At 45.7% G+C, this 19,396-nt stretch overlaps 1 protein-coding gene across 2 annotated transcripts in view; it reads right to left on the reverse strand.

The window, feature by feature from the left end:
• Positions 1-1,150: 1,150 nt before the first annotated feature.
• The window catches only part of STAB1 (stabilin 1), a 238,892-nt gene continuing 220,646 nt past the window's right edge, over positions 1,151-19,396 (reverse strand). For both annotated transcript variants that reach the window (XM_033926301.1, XM_033926300.1), the window contains exons 66-69: positions 18,010-18,114; positions 10,828-10,974; positions 6,078-6,188; positions 1,151-1,723 (exon numbers count right to left, since the gene is read on the reverse strand). In XM_033926301.1, coding sequence (XP_033782192.1) covers positions 1,667-1,723; positions 6,078-6,188; positions 10,828-10,974; positions 18,010-18,114 — 420 coding nt within the window. In that variant the 3' untranslated portion in view covers positions 1,151-1,666. The remainder of the gene's footprint in view (positions 1,724-6,077; positions 6,189-10,827; positions 10,975-18,009; positions 18,115-19,396) is intronic.

The raw sequence follows: 19,396 nt of genomic DNA on the forward strand, positions 1-19,396 counted from the left end.
TAGTCTCAGCCGCTAAAGCAGGCAAGCCGGCATCAGCTGTCAAAAAATCAGCTGAGAGGGAATCCTTCGGGGAATCCCTCCGTGGGCGGTTGTGGAAGACCGGGCTTCCCCACTGCTCCAAGCCGACTCGCGAGGCACCATCGGCGGGGAGCTCTGGGCGCCTGCAGCCGCTGCCGACGGAGCTCCACCACCTCACCGACCCAAACCGCCGAGTTCAGGCCGGCCGCGAGTGCCTCGCGGCTGGACTAAAATTGTGTCCTACTCCCCCGGAGAAGGGCACAATTGCTCCATACGCGACCTAGCTATAAAAAAGTGCTGGTTACATGAAAAAATACAGTAAAATACAGTTTTCTTAAAGGGAAACAACCCTTTAGACCAGCACTACCTCAGGATTTTTTTTTTTTTTTTTTACAGAACAGACTCCACAGGCTCTCGAAGCAATATGCCTTGCTTGACTTAGGGGGCAAGGCTTACTGCTGAGGCTCCTCTAAAAAAATGTGGGGAGGTGGAGGAAGTGGGGGGAGGGACCCCGCTCGTGACCCGCCGGGTTTAACACCCCCGAGGTCGGACGAACCCCCAAACAGAGTCCGCCCAAGCTCCGTCCGGCTAAAAACAGGGACAATAAACCCCCTAAACAAATTCCAACAGCCCTACCAAGGGAGATGGGTACAGATCACTCAACACCTGCTGGAGACTGAAAGAAGACTGAGGGAAATAGAGAGGAGGGGCTAGGATATACTGTCCCAAAGTTTTGTTTTCAGTCTCCACCTGCTGGTCATGATTAGATATATACCCATTCGTAAAGTTAACCTCTACTGGTCTGGAGAGTGCTAAAGAATTAACTATTTCGCCCTTTTTATGAGGTAGAGCACATATTTCTTTAGCACTGCTTAACTGTTATCTCCAGTTATTATTAGTAACTAGGTCATATTGTATAAAATGGGACCTGTAGTAAAATTACATTCAGTCAAATAAAATTTCACATTTAGTAACAATGGTAGCATTTCCACAGTTCATAGTCAATTGCGCACAGACATTTGAGCGTAAGACAATGAAGCGCAGGATACATGCGCACAGGTCTATGTCACGTATTTGACTTGCCACCGCCTAACCCTCGCTGCGCAAACTAGAATGAATGATACAGCTCAAGTAGCCTTAGGAAAGAAACACCTTTTGCCTTTTAATCCATAAAATTTAACAACAATTTGTGTAAACTGAATGACAGCTAAATTAAAATTGATTAGGCCTTTGGCCTACTGTAGTATTATGGAACTAAGTTTGTCTTCGAGATGCAGTCCAGCCAAAGGTTTCAACTGAAGTTGATAGTTGACTTGGATTAGCTTATTAACATATCAGCCTGCCTTGAAAGTTTAGTAGGTTTGACAAAGCAAGCAGCTGCCGAGACACATACTCCAAGTTCAGAGGCAGCAACTGTACAACGATTTCCTTAGGTCTACACAGTGCCCTCCAGCTGTGTCATATAATTGGTTAGGGTGAAAGAAACCCAGAACTCTTATCAAGTCCAATATAGAATAGGTATGAGTGGCCAGATGTTGAACAAGTGAGATCCATGCTTGGGTTTGCCTTCCTCCATCATTCTTGGTTGCTATCTTATCTGTGTCGAATCAGGTCTAGGTACCTCTTGCTTTGGTTGTCACAGAGCATCTCAGTCATCCTCAAGAATCCTCTGAGTGTCTGAAAAATTGTCATAGTCAAAGATCTCCTGTAAAACAGATACACCCGATAGGTTTCTCAGCAATGAGTAAGCTCTGACAACAGATGTTAAATTCATTAGCAAAAAACATACTGTTTGCACAAACATCTGATCTCCCCTGCGTTTCTGTGTATGGCACCCAAACAGTAGCAGAGATCAAAGATGTATGTGCAAATAAATAATTTTAATGTGCCATGAACTAGCAATTGATATAAATTATTGCCTTGACCTCCAGCTTTGCTCCACAACCTTGTCTTTTTCTCCTTCTGCTCTCTCTCTAACTTCTCTACCTTACTGCTCCCCATTTCAAAATCTTCAAGCCCTCAATCCTTCCACACTCTCATCCACTGTTTCACCTCTCCTTGCCTCCACTATGTTATCTAAGTCTGTCCACGAGGTTATTCTCTCCTCTGCTCTGGACACCCTTGCTCCCCCTGTTTCTCGCTCTATCAGGCATACCAAACTTCAATCTTGGCTCACTCCCAGTGTCCGTTATTTACATTCCTGCACCCGCTGTGCTGAGTGCCTTTGGCTCAAATTTCGCACAAGTGCTGACTTTATTCACTTTTAATTTATGATGGCCTCCTTTAATTCTGCACGTACACGGGTCAAGCAAGACTACTACATCCAACTAACTCCCTTTCTTCTAACCCTCATTGTCTCTTTGTCACGCTTAACTCCCTCCTCAAAGTGCCCCCACTTCTGACCCCTCCTTCTCTCTCTCTCCCAAGATTATGGCTGATTACTTCCATGACAAGGTCCTCAAGATCACCCTTCTCCCCTACCCACATCCAGTCTCCTGCACTTCAACCTCGCACCTCCCTCTATCCTTCGCCCAAACAGCTCAGGAAGCTTCTCCTGTCTGGTCCCACCCGCTTGTTCCTCTGTCAACTACTGATGACTTTTCTGCCTTCACTGTAATCACAGAGGAAGAAACTGCTCAACTTCTGTCTTCAGCCAAGCCTACTACATGCCCTTCTGAACCTATTCCCACCCCTCTACTCGACCCCATCTCACATAGTAACATAGTAACATAGTAGATGACGGCAGATAAAGACCCGAATGGTCCATCCAGTCTGCCCAACCTGATTCAATTTAAAAAATTTTTTTTTTTTTTTTTTTTTTTTCTTCTTAGCTATTTCTGGGCGAGAATCCAAAGCTTTACCCGGTACTGTGCTTGGGTTCCAACTGCCGAAATCTCTGTTAAGACTTACTCCAGCCCATCTACACCCTCCCAGCCATTGAAGCCCTCCCCTGCCCATCCTCCTCCAAACGGCCATACACAGACACAGACCGTACAAGTCTGCCCAGTAACTGGCCTAGTTCAATCTTTAATATTATTTTCTGATTCTAAATCTTCTGTGTTCATCCCACGCTTCTTTGAACTCAGTCACAGTTTTACTCTCCACCACCTCTCCCGGGAGCGCATTCCAGGCATCCACCACCCTCTCCGTAAAGTAGAATTTCCTAACATTGCCCCTGAATCTACCACCCCTCAACCTCAAATTATGTCCTCTGGTTTTACCATTTTCCTTTCTCTGGAAAAGATTTTGTTCTACGTTAATACCCTTTAAGTATTTGAACGTCTGAATCATATCTCCCCTGTCTCTCCTTTCCTCTAGGGTATACATATTCAGGGCTTCCAGTCTCTCCTCATATGTCTTCTGGTGCAAGCCTCCTATCATTTTCGTCGCCCTCCTCTGGACCGCCTCAAGTCTTCTTACGTCTTTCGCCAGATACGGTCTCCAAAACTGAACACAATACTCCAAGTGGGGCCTCACCAATGACCTGTACAGGGGCATCAACACCTTCTTTCTTCTACTGACTACGCCTCTCTTTATACAGCCCAGAATCCTTCTGGCAGCAGCCACTGCCTTGTCACACTGTTTTTTCGCCTTTAGATCTTCGGACACTATCACCCCGAGGTCCCTCTCCCCGTCCGTGCATATCAGCTTCTCTCCTCCCAGCATATACGGTTCCTTCCTATTATTAATCCCCATACTATTACTAATCTCACATACTATTATCCCTCCCATTTGCCATATTCTCAATCTATCTCTTTCCACTTCAACTGTCCCTGCTGCCTTCAAACATTTGGTAGTGAAGCTGATTCTCCCTCATTGATCCCTTCCTGCCCATCCAACTATCAACCTGTCTCCCTTCTTCCGTTCCTATCCAAGATACTCGAGTGTGCTATTCTCCGTCGCTGCCTGGGACTTTCTTTCAACTCGACAGATTTCTCGATCCTCTACAATCTGGTTTTTGCCCCCAACACTCCACAGAGACTGCCCTCACTAAGATCTGTAGTGACTTGTTCATGGCCAGATCTAAGGGCCTTTACTCTATCCTTATCCTTCTTGACCTGTCTGCTGCCTTTGATACTATAAATCACAGCTTACTCCTTGATATGCTGTCCTGGTTTACCTTCTACCTTTCCCAAAGCACCTTTAATGTATGTGTTGAGTCCTCTTCTGCTGCTACCCCGCTAGCGGTTGGTGTACCCCTGGGTTCTGTCTTAGGACCTCTTCTCTTCTCTCGGTACCCTGATCTCCTCCCATGACTTCCAGTATCACCTATATGCTGGTGACTTCCAGATCTACCTCTCTACACCTGAAATTTCACCTAAAGTCCAAGAAAAAGTCTCTACTTGTTTGGCTGACATTGCTGCCTGGATGTCCTGCAATCATCTGAAAACTAAATATGTCCAAGACTGAGCTGCTCCTCTTTCCTCTTAACCCTCTGCTCCTCCTCCTCCTTTCTCCATCTTTGTAAATAATACTGTCATTGTTCCAGTCTCTGCTCACAACCTTGGAGTGGTCCTTTGATCCTGACCTCTCATTTTTTACGTGTATCCAACTTGCTGCTAAGACCTGTCGCTTCTATCTCTTCAATATCACCAAAATTCATCCCTTCCTCTCTGAGCACACTACCCGGACCCTTGTCCAAGCTTTCGTAACCTCACGCTTAGATTACTGCAATCTACTCCTAACTGGTATCCCTGTGTCTCCTCTTTCCTTTGCAATCTGTGCAAAACTCTGCTGCGCGACTCATCTACTAACCTCGCCACGCTCATGTCACTCCTCTCCTTATCTACCATCGTATACAATTCAAGATCTTATTGCTGACCTACAAGTATGTTCATTCTGCTGCCCCTCAATATCTCTCCTCGCTTCTCTCTCCTTACACACCTACCAGAGAACTCCGTTCCTCAGATTAGTCACTCTTAACGTTACCCTTCTCCTCCACTGCCAATTCCAGACTTAGTTCCTTTCCTCTAGCTGCCCCCTAGGCCTGAAATAAATTACCTGTTTGTCCATAAAGCCCCTTCCTTTGTTTAAAACCAGACTGAAAACCCACCTTTTTTATATAGCTTTCAATCCTTAACCCTACTCCTCTGCCCTCCAATCCAGCCCGATGATTAACCGTTCCCCTTAACTGTATCCATGACATCCTGTTTAGATTGTAAGCTCTTTCAAGCAGGGACTGTTTTCTTACTCTTTGTGACTCTGTGTAGTGCTGCGTGCGTCTGGTAGCGCTATAGAAATATTTAATAGTAGTAGTAAAATAAGGATTTAACTGTCCTATACCACTCAGGATTTTGTAGAACTCAAATCATATCTCCTTTCCATGCTGAAGAACCCCAACCTCTTTAACCTGTCCTCATATGAGAGGAGTTCCATCCCTTTATAATTTTGGTCACTCTTCTTTGGACCTTTTCTAATTCCACTATATATATATTTTTTTTTTTTAGATACAGTGACCAGAATTTGAACCTCCAGAAGAAATCCCTCTACACCCTGAAACAACTGAGACTAATCAGACTGTACTTTCACCAACACCACTTTGCCTTAATCTCTGCCACTTCCATGCATTTCTCTGGGCCTTCCAGCTCTGGAACTTTCAAAGATTCAGTGCACTGCCAATCCTGGTCAGGCAAAGGCAAGGTACGTGCCAGGAACCCATGGATTGGTAGTGCACTGAATCTTTGAAAGTTCCAGAGCTGGAAGGCCCAGAGAAATGCATGGAAGTGGCAGAGATTGAAGTGCCTGGAGCTGAGTCAGAACAAATGGACATTGATTGTGTCCCCTGAAGAAGGCGATGTGGTCGCCAAAACTGGGTTCCTTGTTGGGGACTTTGTTTTTATATATTTTAGCTGTTTATTTTTAATAAAAAGATGTGGATCCAATTGTTGGATGTGACATCTCCAGTGCCTCTCTTCTTTTGTACTTTGCACCATGGAGCGTGCAACCCACAACATTCGTCTATTGCTCTCAATATGTGCTATGGCACAGAGGCCTAGCAGATTCCTTTATTCTTTGCTACTGTACTATAAAGACTGTGTCTGGTGCATTATTAAACTTACATCAAATGTTTCTGAGAATGAGCTGTTGGGCCCATAAACTGGATTTGGTATAGACACTAGGGGTGGATTCACATCTTCTCTGGTAAATACCTCTCCCTCATCCATCTGAGCCTGTGGAGACATCAAAAGAGTCCGAATAAATGATATGGTCAAAGTTAATGACATACTTTATTATTATTTTTGCATTATTGAGCAGGTGGCACTGGGACTGTAAAGGCGATGATGGTCCCAAAAATAACCACAGTTTGGTGTTACCGCTAAAGAATTGGTTATAAGGTCTGAGCACTTTACAAACACAATTTTAGTTTTTTAATAATAATAATAATAATAACTTTATTTTTGTATCCCGCCATACCCGGAAGAGTTCTAGGCGGTTCACATCAATTAAACAAGGTTACAAGTGGTTTACAGCAGTTGAGCGGGGTTATGAGCGGTTCAATAACAAATTGATCAAAGTTGCCAGGGGGGGGGGGGTGAGGGAAGGATGTAGAGGGGAGAGTGGGTGTTAGATAGAAGGGGCGTTGGGATCCTGGTCTTGGAAGAGGCGGGTTTTGAGTAGTTTTCTAAAGCCGAGGTAGTTGGGGGCCTTGAGGGCCATTTGGGATAACCATGGGTTTAGCTTAGTGGCTTGGAAGGCGAGGGTTTTGTCGAGGAATCTTTTAGAGTGGCAGAGTTTAAGGGAGGGGTAGGCGAATAGTTGGATTCTGCGGGAGTCCTTGATGCTGTGATTTAGGGCGAAGTGAGGGATGATGTAGCTTGGGGATAAACCAAATACTGTTTTATAGCAGAAGCAGGCGAATTTGAATAGGACTCTGGATTCTAATGGCAGCCAATGGAGTTTGTGGTAGAAAGGGGTGATGTGTTCCCATTTTTTCAGGCCGAATATGAGGCGGACAGCAGTGTTCTGGATCATTTTGAGTCTCCTGATGGTTTTTTTTTGTGGAGCTTAAGTAAATGATATTGCAGTAGTCCAATATGCTGAGGATGGAGGATTGTACTAGCAGGCGGAATGAAGTTTCGTCAAAGTATTTTTTTATGGTGCGGAGTTTCCAAAGCACCGAGATACTTTTTCTGACGGTATTGTCCGTGTGTTTGTCGAGGGATAGATGTTTGTCTAGTGTGACGCCGAGTATTTTTAGGTTGTGTTCAAGGGGGAAAACGGATCCTTTTATTTGAATTGTGGTGTCTTTGATTTTATCTTTGGGGGTTGCTAGGAAGAATTTTGTTTTATCCGGGTTTAGTTTTAGTCTGTATGATAACATCCAGTGTTCTATCTGATTGAGTATGCTTGAAAGGAAGGTAAGGAGCTCTGATGTAAAACTGGTTAGCGGGATGATTATAGTGATGTCATCTGCGTAGATAAAAAATTTGAGCTTGAGGTTTTGCAGAAGGTTTCCTAGGGAGGCGAGGTAGACGTTGAACAGGGTGGGAGATAGGGGGGAGCCCTGTGGCACGCCACAGGAGTTCTCCCAGCTATATGAGAAGGCGTCGTTTTTGAATACCCTGTATGATCTGTTCCGTAAGAACCCGTGGAACCAGTTAAGGACCTGGCCCGAGATGCCTATGTAGGAGAGGCAGTCAAGGAGAATGTTGTGGTCGACCAGATCGAATGCGCTGCTCAGGTCGAGTTGTACAATCAAGGCGCTGGAGCCTTGGCTGAGGAGTTTGTGAAGGTGGTCTAGGAGAGAGGCTATAATGGTTTCGGTGCTGTGGTTGGAGCGAAAGCCTGATTGATTGTCATTTAGGATATTGAATTTATCAAGGTATGTGGTAAGTTCGGCATTAACCAGCCCTTCTGCTATTTTGGTGAATAGTGGGATGCTTGCGATCGGTCTGTAGTTGGACGGGATATTGGGTGGTTCTTTTGTGTTTTTTATGATTGGGGTGATCGAGATGTGGCCTTGTTCTGCTGGGAAGCTTCCGGTAGACAGTAGGAGGTTGACCCATGCCAGCATATTTGCTTTGAAGTGGGTTGGAGCCGTTTTCATGACGTTAGGGGGGCAGGTGTCTAGTCTACAGAAGGAGTTGGTATATTTGTTATAGAATTTGTTGAAGGATTGCCAATCGATAGTAGTGAATTGATCCCAGTTTAGGTCTGCTCTGAACCCCGGGTCTGGTTTGGGACTGTTGTTGTCTTGGAGGGTTGGAAAGTCCCCGTGGGGATTAGCAGGGGCAGTTATCGAAGATCTTAGTTTCAGTATTTTGGAGTTGAAGAAGTCGGCTAGGGAGTTGGCGGTTAGTGTGGGTTCCTCGTCCCGGTTGTCGGTAACTGTCTCGAGATTGTAAAGATCGTTGACCAGTTTGAAGAGGTTACTACTGTTGATTGTGACATTTCCAATTTTTTGGGCATAGAAGTTTTTTCGTTTATCCTTGGTTAGGGTTTTGTAGTTTTTTAGTTTAAGTCTCCATTCTATTCTGTGCTCTTGGGTTCCAGATTTGGTCCATTGTCTCTCCGATTTTCTGAGGTCCTTTTTTGCCTGTAGTAGCTCTAGGTCAAACCAGCCCTCCTGGTTTGAGGATCTAATTCTGCTGGTTTTTAAGGGGGCTATTTCGTTTAGTATGTTTGTGCTGTCTTTGATCCAGGTGGTCATGATTTGGTTCGTTTCGTCATTTTGTTTTGTGATAGTTTCGTAGCGGGACCAGAATTCATTCGGGTCGATCTTGCCTCTAGTGGTGTGGGTTTTGGTGTTTCTTGCTTTTCTGTTTATGGTGGTTTTTTGTTGGTAGTGAATGGAGAAGCTACAAAGTTTGTGGTCAGACCATAGGGAGTCTGTCCAGTTGTCTTGTTTCCACACAAATTTGGGGGTGATTGGTTCTTTGGCGGAGAAGGTCACCAGGTCTAACTGGTGACCTCTTTGGTGGGTTATGATGGGTGGGGGTTTGAAGTAACCTAGCTGTGAGATTAGTGACCAGAGGTCGGATATATCTGGCTGATCTGTTTGCTCTAGGTGAATGTTGATGTCACCGCATAGAAGGTTGTATGGGCTTGCTAAAGAGTTGGTTAATAAAAATTCGGCGAAGTCCTCCCTGGCGACCGTCCATTTTTTGGGGGGGATATAAAAGAGAGTGATTGTTAGGGAGGAAGCAAAGGTCTTTGAAGTTAGTGAGGCGGCTAGTATTTCTAGGTTGGGGGAGGATTTGGTGTTGAGTGTGGTGCAGTTTAGATGGTCTTTGAAGATTATTGCTAGGCCTCCTCCCCTTCCCCTGGCTCTGGCTAGGGACAGAATCTTGAAGCCTGGAGGGAGACAGTCTTTGATGATGATGTCTGTGTCTGATAGTAACCAGGTTTCAGTAAGCAAGACAAAGTCGGGATTGGTTTCGGTCAGCCAGTCTTTAATCAGGATGGATTTATTCCTCATTGATCTTATGTTTAGGTAGTAACCTTGAAGGTTTTGGAAGTTGGTGGGGTCCGTTGGGGGATTGTGGGAGTAAGCTAGTTTTTTCAGTGTTCTTTGTTAGTTATTAATTTATTTAGAGCAATTTATTAGTTAGTAATTTATTTAGAGCAATGATCAGATAAAGAGAGAGAGATACTTTATTCAAAACCCAAAGCAAATTATAGCAATAACAATGAGTAAAAAAATAGCACAGTAACAGAAGAGTCAGTGTAAATCCTGCTGGCTCCCACTTACTCTTAAAAGACCTCTGAAAATAACCAGGCCTGAACTCCTTTTCAGAAGGATGCCACAAATTTGAAATGTAGGATACTAGGAGGAAAACATGGACCATAATGTTGGTAAGGACCATCTAATCTGCCCAAGTTCATGTCCTCTTCCAGCATCAAAGAAAATATATACGAGCCTGATTTACCATTACAAGAAATGCCAAGGGTGGCCCATCCCAAAAAGTGAGACAGATGGCCAATGTCCAAACCATGAGATTTTTCAGGAGATGCCATAAATCTGAACTATGAGGAAAGACTGGTGTGGTGGTTGATGTCATGCAGATCACCCATGGTGGACTGAGATATATCTTGCCCAAAAGAGGAGCACATTCCTGCCCCTTCCCTCAACCCATGAACAACGAAAACAGGAATGAAGCAGAGAAAAGAGGAGGGGGAGGAGAAGGTCAAAAGCAAGAAATTTCCAGATGAAGTGCAATGAGTGAGAAGATCTATTTTAGTTATGTGCTTTAGCAGCATAGATGACAAACCCCAAGTGAAGCAACTCTTCCTCTTCCAACAGGCAACCACACTTGTTCCATTCTAACAGGTCACTCCCCCACTCGGGGTCCTGGTGCGGTAGCGGTCCTGCTCTACTCTGCTCCCATCTGGCTCTGGCTTTTAAAATGCCTGCCCCAAAACCTAACAGAGCCAGATGGAGCAAGAGTACAGCAGAGCCGCTGCCCCGCCATACCTCTCTAGAGTATCATAAGAACATAAGAAACGCCTTCACCGGATCAGACCTAGGTCCATCTTGTCCGGCGATCCGCACACGCGGAGGCCCAGTTAGGTGCTCCTTGTTGGAGACCCGGGTTTCCCTATCCCCGGCTATGATTTGCAAGAAGGTGTGCATCCAACTTGCGCTTGAAACCCTGAACACTCCACAAGCTCCTCTGGGAGAGCATTCCAACTCACCACTCGCTGTGTGAAAAAGAACTTCCTTCTTCAGGTATATTAGTGACAGAAAAAGGAACACAGGCGGGATAGTACGCCTTAGAAGACCGGATGGAAGTTACGTGGAAGCAGATTCCGATAAAGCCGAACTACTAAGAACATAAGTATCGGATGGAGATCTCTCACAAACCATACCTGAAAGTATCTGAACTGGAAATTTCTGTTTCTTAGTTTGAAATAATAGCAGGACATGATAATAGCAGCGAGTAGTAAGAAAGCAATGGCCACAGCAGCTGTCACAGCTCCTGTCAGCATCTGAGGGTACTTCAACGCATTTATCACCTGCAAAACATGAACCAGAGGTAATATTACCAAAAAGTCTCCTATCTTTGAGGGCCATGTGGGTGCCTACTTTATAAATTATATATGTATCTTTTTAAAATTACTAGGGGTAAACTGGTAGAAATTTCTCCTAAATTCGAGCTGCAAACATTTACATCTTCTCAGAAAGCACAGTTACTTACCGTAACAGGTGTTATCCAGGGACAGCAGGCAGATATTCTTGACTGATGGGTGACGGCACCGACGGAGCCCCGGTACGGACAATTTTAGAGTGATTGCACTCTAAGAACTTTAGAAAGTTCTAGCTCGGCCGCACCGCGCACGCGCGAGTGCCTTCCCGCCCGACAGAGGCGCGCGGTCCCTCAGTTAGTATAAGCCAGCTAAGAAGCCAACCCGGGGAGGTGGGTGGGACGCAAGAATATCTGCCTGCTGTCCCTGGATAACACCTGTTACGGTAAGTAACTGTGCTTTATCCCAGGACAAGCAGGCAGCATATTCTTGACTGATGGGTGACCTCCAAGCTAACAAAAAGAGGGATGGAGGGAAGGTTGGCCATTAAGAAAACAAATTTTGCAAAACAGATTGGCCGAAGTGTCCATCCCGTCTGGAGAAAGCATCCAGACAATAATGAGATGTAAAAGTGTGAACTGAGGACCAAGTAGCAGCCTTGCAGATTTCCTCAATAGGAGTGGAACGGAGGAAAGCTACAGATGCTGCCATTGCTCTGACTCTATGGGCCGTGACAGAACCTTCCAGTGTCAGTCCGGTCTGAGCATAACAGAATGAAATGCACGCTGCCAGCCAATTAGACAACGTACGTTTAGAAACGGGACGTCCCAATTTATTTGGATCAAAGGACAGAAAAAGTTGAGGAACTGATCTGTGGGGTTTCGTACGCTCTAGATAGTAAGCCAGAGCCCTTTTACAATCCAAAGTATGTAGAGCTTGTTCTCCAGAATGAGAATGAGGTTTTGGAAAGAAAACAGGTAGAACAATGGATTGGTTGAGATGGAATTCAGAGACAACCTTAGGGAGAAACTTTGGATGTGTACGCAGAACCACCTTGTCATGGTGAAAAACCGTAAAGGGTGGATCTGCGACCAGTGCATGAAGCTCACTGACCCTCCTGGCAGAGGTAAGGGCAATAAGGAAAAGCACTTTCCAAGTGAGAAACTTGAAAGGAGAGGTAGCCAAAGGTTCAAATGGAGGCTTCATTAAGGCAGAAAGAACCACATTGAGATCCCAGATAACAGGAGGGGCTTTAAGAGGTGGTTTCACATTGAAAAGCCCACGCATGAACCTGGACACCAGGGGATGAGCTGAGAGAAGTTTTCCATGGACTGGCTCATGAAAAGCTGAAATGGCACTGAGGTGGACTCTGATGGAAGAAGACTTAAGGCCAGAGTCAGACAAAGAGAGCAAATAGTCCAACAACGTCTCCACTGCCAGGGAAGTGGGATCAAGATGATGAAGAAAACACCAGGAGGAAAATCTCGTCCACTTCTGATGGTAACATTGCAGAGTGGTTGGTTTCCTGGAGGCATCCAGAATGGAACGAACAGGCTGAGATAAAAGAGTATCATGAGATGTCAGCCCGAGAGATACCAAGCTGTCAGGTGCAGAGACTGGAGGTTGGGATGTAGAAGGGTTTCCTGCTGTTGTGTAAGCAGAGAAGGAAACAGAGGAAGAAGAAAAGGTTCCCTGGAACTGAGTTGAAGTAGAAGGGAGAACCAATGTTGCCTGGGCCACCTCGGAGCAATCAGAATCATGGTGGCTCGTTCCCTCTTGAGCTTGAATAAGGTTCTCAACATTAGAGGCAGAGGAGGGAAGGCGTACAGGAACAGATTCGACCAGTCGAGGAGAAAAGCATCCGCTGCCAGACGGTGAGGAGAGTAAAGTCTGGAGCAGAATAGGGGCAGCTGGTGATTGTGAGGAGCTGCAAAGAGGTCTATCTGAGGAGTGCCCCATTGAGTGAAGATAGACTGCAGAGTTACAGGATCGAGTGTCCACTCGTGAGGCTGGAGAATTCTGCTGAGTTTGTCCGCTAAAGAATTCTGTGCTCCCTGAATGTAGATAGCTTTCAGGAAGAGATGGTGATCTATGGCCCAATTCCAGATCTTTTGGGCTTCTTGGCATAAAAGGCGAGAGCCTGTCCCACCCTGTTTGTTGATGTAGTACATCGCAACTTGATTGTCTGTGCACAACAGGAGGACCTGAGGAAAGAGAAGATGTTGGAAGGCCTTGAGGGCATAAAACATCGCTCTGAGTTCCAGGAAATTGATTTGATGCTTCTTTTCCTGGGCTGTCCAAAGACCTTGAGTCTGGAACTCGTTCAAGTGAGCTCCCCATGCATAAAGAGAGGCGTCGGTGGTGATGACCAGTTGATGAGGGGGCTGATGGAACAGAAGACCTCTGGATAGATTTGAGGATACCAACCACCATTGAAGAGACTGACGAAGAGATGATGTCACAGATATGTGTCGTGAGCAAGGATCCGTCGCTTGGGACCACTGAGTAGCAAGGGTCCATTGAGGAGTGCGCAGGTGAAGACGTGCGAGGGGTGTGACATGAACTGTGGAAGCCATGTGACCCAAGAGAATCATCATTCGCTTTGCTGAGATGGAAATCTGTTGAAGCACCTGCTGACAGAGAGAAAGAAGAGTTTGAAGACGGTTGGACGGTAGGAACGCTCTCATGAGGGTTGTGTCCAAGATAGCTCCTATGAATTGAAGCCTCTGAGTGGGGATGAGATGAGATTTGGGTAAATTGATCTCGAACCCTAGAATTTGAAGAAACCTGATGGTCTGGTTGGTGGCTTGGAGCACTGTCTGAGAAGAATTGGTCTTTATCAACCAATCGTCTAGGTAAGGAAACACCTGAAGGTGGTGGGAGCGTAGAAAAGCAGCTACCACAATCAGACATTTGGTAAACACTCTTGGAGAGGAGGCAAGGCCGAAGGGTAGCACCTTGTATTGGTAATGACAACGATTGACCATGAAGCGGAGGTATTGTCTGGAAGCCAGATTGACTGGTATGTGAGTGTATGCTTCTTTGAGATCGAGGGAACATAGCCAGTCGCCTTGATTCAGTAGAGGATAAAGAGTGGCTAGAGAGAGCATTTTGAACTTTTCTTTGACCAGATATTTGTTGAGATCGCGGAGATCTAGAATGGGTCTGAGATCTCCTGTTTTTTTGGGGACCAAAAAGTAACGGGAGTAGAATCCCTGTCCTTTTTGATCTAGAGGGACCTCCTCTATGGCATTTAGAATGAGAAGGGATTGAACCTCCTGGAGAAGAAGAAGAGACTGAGGTGTGTGCAAAGCAGACTCTTTTGGTTGACTTGGAGGAGGTAGAGATTGGAAGTTGAGAGAGTAGCCGTGTTGAATGATATTCAGGACCCACTGATCTGACGTGATAAGTTCCCAACGGCTTATGAAATAAGAAAGGCGTCCTCCTATAGGCTGTGGAATTTGGGTAGAAGGAGCAAGACTGGCTATGTTTTGGAGAACCAAGTCAAAAGGGCTGAGTGGACTTTTGAGCAGGTGTAGGTTTTACCTGCTGCTGCTGCTGAGGTTGTCTAGCAGCTGGACGTTGTTGCCTCTGATGTCTCGGCTGTTGTGCAGTTTGAGGCAGAGGGCGAGCCACAAATCTACGCTGGTAGGATGACTGTGGACGAAAAGGCCTGGATGGAGGAGGCTTTTTAGGCTTCAGAAGTGTGTCCCATCTGGTCTCATGAGCGGACAATTTTTGAGTTGTGGAGTCCATGGAATCTCCAAACAGCTCATCCCCTAAGCAAGGTGTATTGGCTAGCCTATCTTGGTGGTTAACGTCCAGTTCTGAAACACGAAGCCAGGCTAGCCGTCGCATGGCCACTGACATGGCTGTGGCCCTGGAGGTCAGCTCGAAAGTATCATATATGGATCTTACCATGAATTTTCGGAGCTGCAACAGAGATGAACAAGTCTGGTGAAAAGTAGGCTTTTTCCGATCAGGAAGATATTTCTCAAAAGCAGTGAGATTTTGGATTAACTGCTTAAGGTAAAAAGAGAAATGGAAAGCATAATTTCCTGATCGATTAGCTAACATAGCGTTTTGGTATAGCCTTTTACCAAACTTGTCCATAGATTTGCCTTCTCTGCCAGGAGGGACTGAGGCATAAACACTAGCCCCTTTGGACTTTTTTAAGGTGGACTCAACCAAAAGGGACTCATGAGGTAGTTGGGGCTTGTCAAACCCAGGGATAGGAATGACTTTATACAATGAGTCTAATTTTCTGGGAGCTCCAGGAATAGTCAGAGGAGTTTCCAGATTTTTATAAAACGTCTCTCTCAGAATATCATGGAGAGGTAATTTAAGATATTCCTTTGGGGGCTGGTCAAAGTCCAAGGCATCCAAAAAAGCCTTGGATTTCTTTGACTCAGCCTCCAAAGGAATGGAGAGAGAGTCACACATTTCCTTCAAAAAGGAAGAAAAGGAAGACACTTCTGGTTTAGAGGAGGCTCCTAAAACAGACGGGTCCTCATCACCAGAAGAGCATTCTCCCTCCGAAAGAAGAGGATCCTCTGAGTCACCCCATAAGTCAGGGTCTCGAACCTGATAACTCCGGTCTCGAGACTCTGGAGTAGAAGGCTCTAAATGCCGGGACTTGTGAAGAGACTTCCCCGACCTGCCTGATTCGGTACCGGGAGATGCTACGGTACGCACCGGAGCCGAAGTCTGTACAGCTTGATGGTGAGCTCTCGGCTCCGGCGCTAGAATCGGCATGGAGACAGAGGAAACCGACTGTACCGGTACCGATAGAGTGGGCGTCGATAAAATAGGACGGTCCACTATCGGTACCGGTGGCTCAGACTGGACTGGTACCGGTATGGTCGATGCCAGGACTGAAGGTAAGAGGTGCTGTAGCTGTTCTTTAAGTTGCGCCCTCAGAACAGTAGCTATACGCTCCTCAAGGGAAGGCACCGGTACCGTCTTTTTCTTTAAAGGTACCTGCGGTGCCGCTCTACGCTCCGAGGATGAGGACCCCGATGTCGAGGGGCTCACCTCTATTGGAGCGGAGCGCTTCCGTGAGCGCCTCGAGGTCGGCAGGATTGGGCTCGCTGCCACTGAGACCGGAGGACGTTCTAACGGGGAAGGCTTCTTAGCCGGCTTACCTGGAGCCGACACCGCCGCGGTATCGCGTGGTGTCGAAGATGTGGGTGCCGACTGCACCGGTGCCGATGTCTGTACCGGTGTAGAATCAGACATTTCGGCACCAAACAATAATTTTTGTTGAATCTCACGATTCTTAAGAGTTCTCTTTTTCAAAGTTGCACAGCGGGTGCAGGTGGACGCTCGATGGTCGGGACCAAGACACTGAAGGCACCAATTATGAGGATCAGTCAGTGAAATTGGCCGTGCACACCGCTGGCACTTTTTGAAGCCGGGTTGGGGGGGCATGAATGTAAAAACGGCTTCAGCCAAATCGAAGGCCGAGGCCTCGATGGTGGCTATAGGCCCCGCTGGGGCAAAACCGAAAATAATGGAAAAACAATAAAGAAACAATTTTTTTTTTTTTTTTTTTTTAGAAAATAATAAAAAAAGGAAAGGAAATATTATCTCCTTAACCAGTTTTCGCGAGCGGGAATTCACGAAAGATTCTCTCACAACGGCCGTTGAGAGAGACGCGTCTTCTTAGCTCCGCGGAAACTAAGAAACTGAGGGACCGCGCGCCTCTGTCGGGCGGGAAGGCACTCGCGCGTGCGCGGTGTGGCCGAGCTAGAACTTTCTAAAGTTCTTAGAGTGCAATCACTCTAAAATTGTCCGTACCGGGGCTCCGTCGGTGCCGTCACCCATCAGTCAAGAATATGCTGCCTGCTTGTCCTGGGATAAGCAGGGTATAAATTTTAGCATCTCTGCATTCAGTTGTACAGTAAGGGGAGGGTGGAGATTGGGGGGGGGGGATGCCCTGTTTGCCGTCATCTTCTCTGCACCCCTGCGACCTCTTTAAATGCTCACTGCTTCCACTTGTTGTTCGCTCCAGCCTCGGCTCCCTTCTGATGTCACATTCTGGTCACGGGACCAGGATGTGATGTCAGAAAAGAGACGAGGTCGGCATGAGCAGCAGGTGGAAGATGCCAGGTGCCAAGCTCCCTCTCTGCCACTGAGTACATTTGTTTTATATAAGGTATATAAATGGCAACTCCACCTAAACATGCTTACATATAGAAAATAGTAGAATAGCTGTATAAGTGATATCAAATTTTAAATAAACCTGAAACCTTGTCATCATGTGTACTTTATTCACATAAACCCTGGGGGTTCTTTTATAAAAGCCCTTTTTCTCTTTGAAAAGTCTTTTATAGAATTACCCCCAATTTGTTCTATTCTCTGCTTTGTTGTGTAGATCAGCGATTTCAAAACTAGGTTCCTGGAAACCCTCAAACTCTCTTCAGGGGTTCCTCAAGAAATTGGATAGTAGAATCTGATTTATGAACATATATATGTTTACATATATTGATGGTTCATTGATATATGAAAAACTATTTTAGGGGATCACTGGTGTACATTCTAATGTGGCACCGACATCACACCCAGCCTCTTAAGGAGACTAACTCAGCATGGAAACTGTTCGCAGTCATTTGCATTCAGTATTGTACAGTACAGTACAATACCTTACTCTTTGGGGTTCCGGAAGGTTGCTACTACTGTATTTGGGTTTCTGCCAGGTACCTCGATTGGCCACTGTGGAAACAGGATATTGGACTAGATGGGACCATTGGTCTGATCCAGTATGGCTGTTTTTATGCAAAGCAGCTGCACACGCTTCTTGTACTCGTAGTTCTGCATAATATGGCCAACACTATATGAAACTGCACTCTCTCCTTTCACCAGTCCCTTCATCTTTCACAAAAAAATGTATGTGTAGGTTGGGTAGAGGGTTGTGATAAAGTTAAAAGGTCAAAGAGGAGAAATAAATGGAAACACAAAAGTATTCATCTTCAGTGTTGTAGGACACATACCAAAAATATGCAAATCAAAGGAAAAACAACTTACGGGCTCTGTGGGTGCAGTCAAAGGTCCTTCTATGGCATGTATAATTCCATTAAATGTCAAGATGTCCCATTCAACAATCACTTTATCATTAACCAGCTTGGAAGCCTGAGTATTAAAAAAAAAAATAGGCCATATTCAAATGAACAATTTTGTTTTGAGTGCTAATAACAGACCTATAATTAGAAGAGACCTAGGGGGACTATGATCCTCATAACAGTGACTCACCTTTAAAATGCTCAATTGCTAGCTCTGCGAGAAGATCCCCAAGGAGGCAACGTGATGTGTATGCAGTGCAGAGGTTTTTAGTGCGGGCCAGCGAGGTGGGTGTTTTCTGTATTGACTTGCACTCGCTATATAGTCACATGGCATTTCACCTTCTGTTCATCATATGGTTTGTACTTTTTGATGCTTTCTCCACTTGACTTATTTGCATATTTTGTCATGCTTTGTGTTGTCCGGATCTTCTGCTGTGATATATGATGACTTACCCCCTCTTCTACGAAACTGCCATAGCAGTTTTTAGCACGGGGGAGCCGCGCTAATAGAAGAGGGCCAAGTAACATAATAGATGACAGCAGATACAAAGACCCAAATGGTCCATCCAGTCTGCCCAACCTAAGTCAATCTAAACTTTTTAATTTTTTTTTTCTTAGCTATTTATGGGCAAGAATCCAAAGCTCTACCCGGTACTGTGCTTGATTTCCAACTGCCAAAATCTCCGTTATAACCTACCCCAGCCCATCTACACCCTCCCAGCCACTGAAGCCCTCCTCAGCCCATCCCCCACCAAACACAGACACAGACCGTGCAAGTCTGCCCAGTACTGGCCTTAGTTCAATATTTACTATTATTTTCTGATTCTAGATCCTCTGTGTTCATCCCACGCTTCTTTGAACTCAGTCACAGTTTTACTCTCCATCACCTCTCTCGGGAGCGCATTCCAGGCATCCACCACCCTCCGTAAAGTAGAATTTCCTAACATTGCCTTTGAATCCACCACCCCTCAACCTCAAATTATGTCCTCTGGTTTTACCATTTTCCTTTCTCTGGAAAAGATTTTGTTCTACGTTAATACCCTTCAAGTATTTGAACGTCTGAATCATATCTCCCCTGTCTCTCCTTTCCTCTAGGGTATACATATTCAGGGCTTCCAGTCTCTCCTCATACGTCTTCTGGCGCAAGCCTCCTATCGTTTTTGTTGCCCTCCTCTGGACCGCCTCAAGTCTTCTTACGTCTTTCGCCAGATACAGTCTCCAAAACTGAACACAATACTCCAAGTGGGGCTTTACCAATGACCTGTACAGTGGCATCAACACCTTCTTCCTTCTACTGGCTATGCCTCTCTTTACACAGCCCAGCATCCTTCTGGCAACAGCCACTGCCTTGT

This window comes from Geotrypetes seraphini, chromosome 17 (assembly GCF_902459505.1).
Source record: "Geotrypetes seraphini chromosome 17, aGeoSer1.1, whole genome shotgun sequence".
Classification (NCBI taxonomy): domain Eukaryota; kingdom Metazoa; phylum Chordata; class Amphibia; order Gymnophiona; family Dermophiidae; genus Geotrypetes; species Geotrypetes seraphini.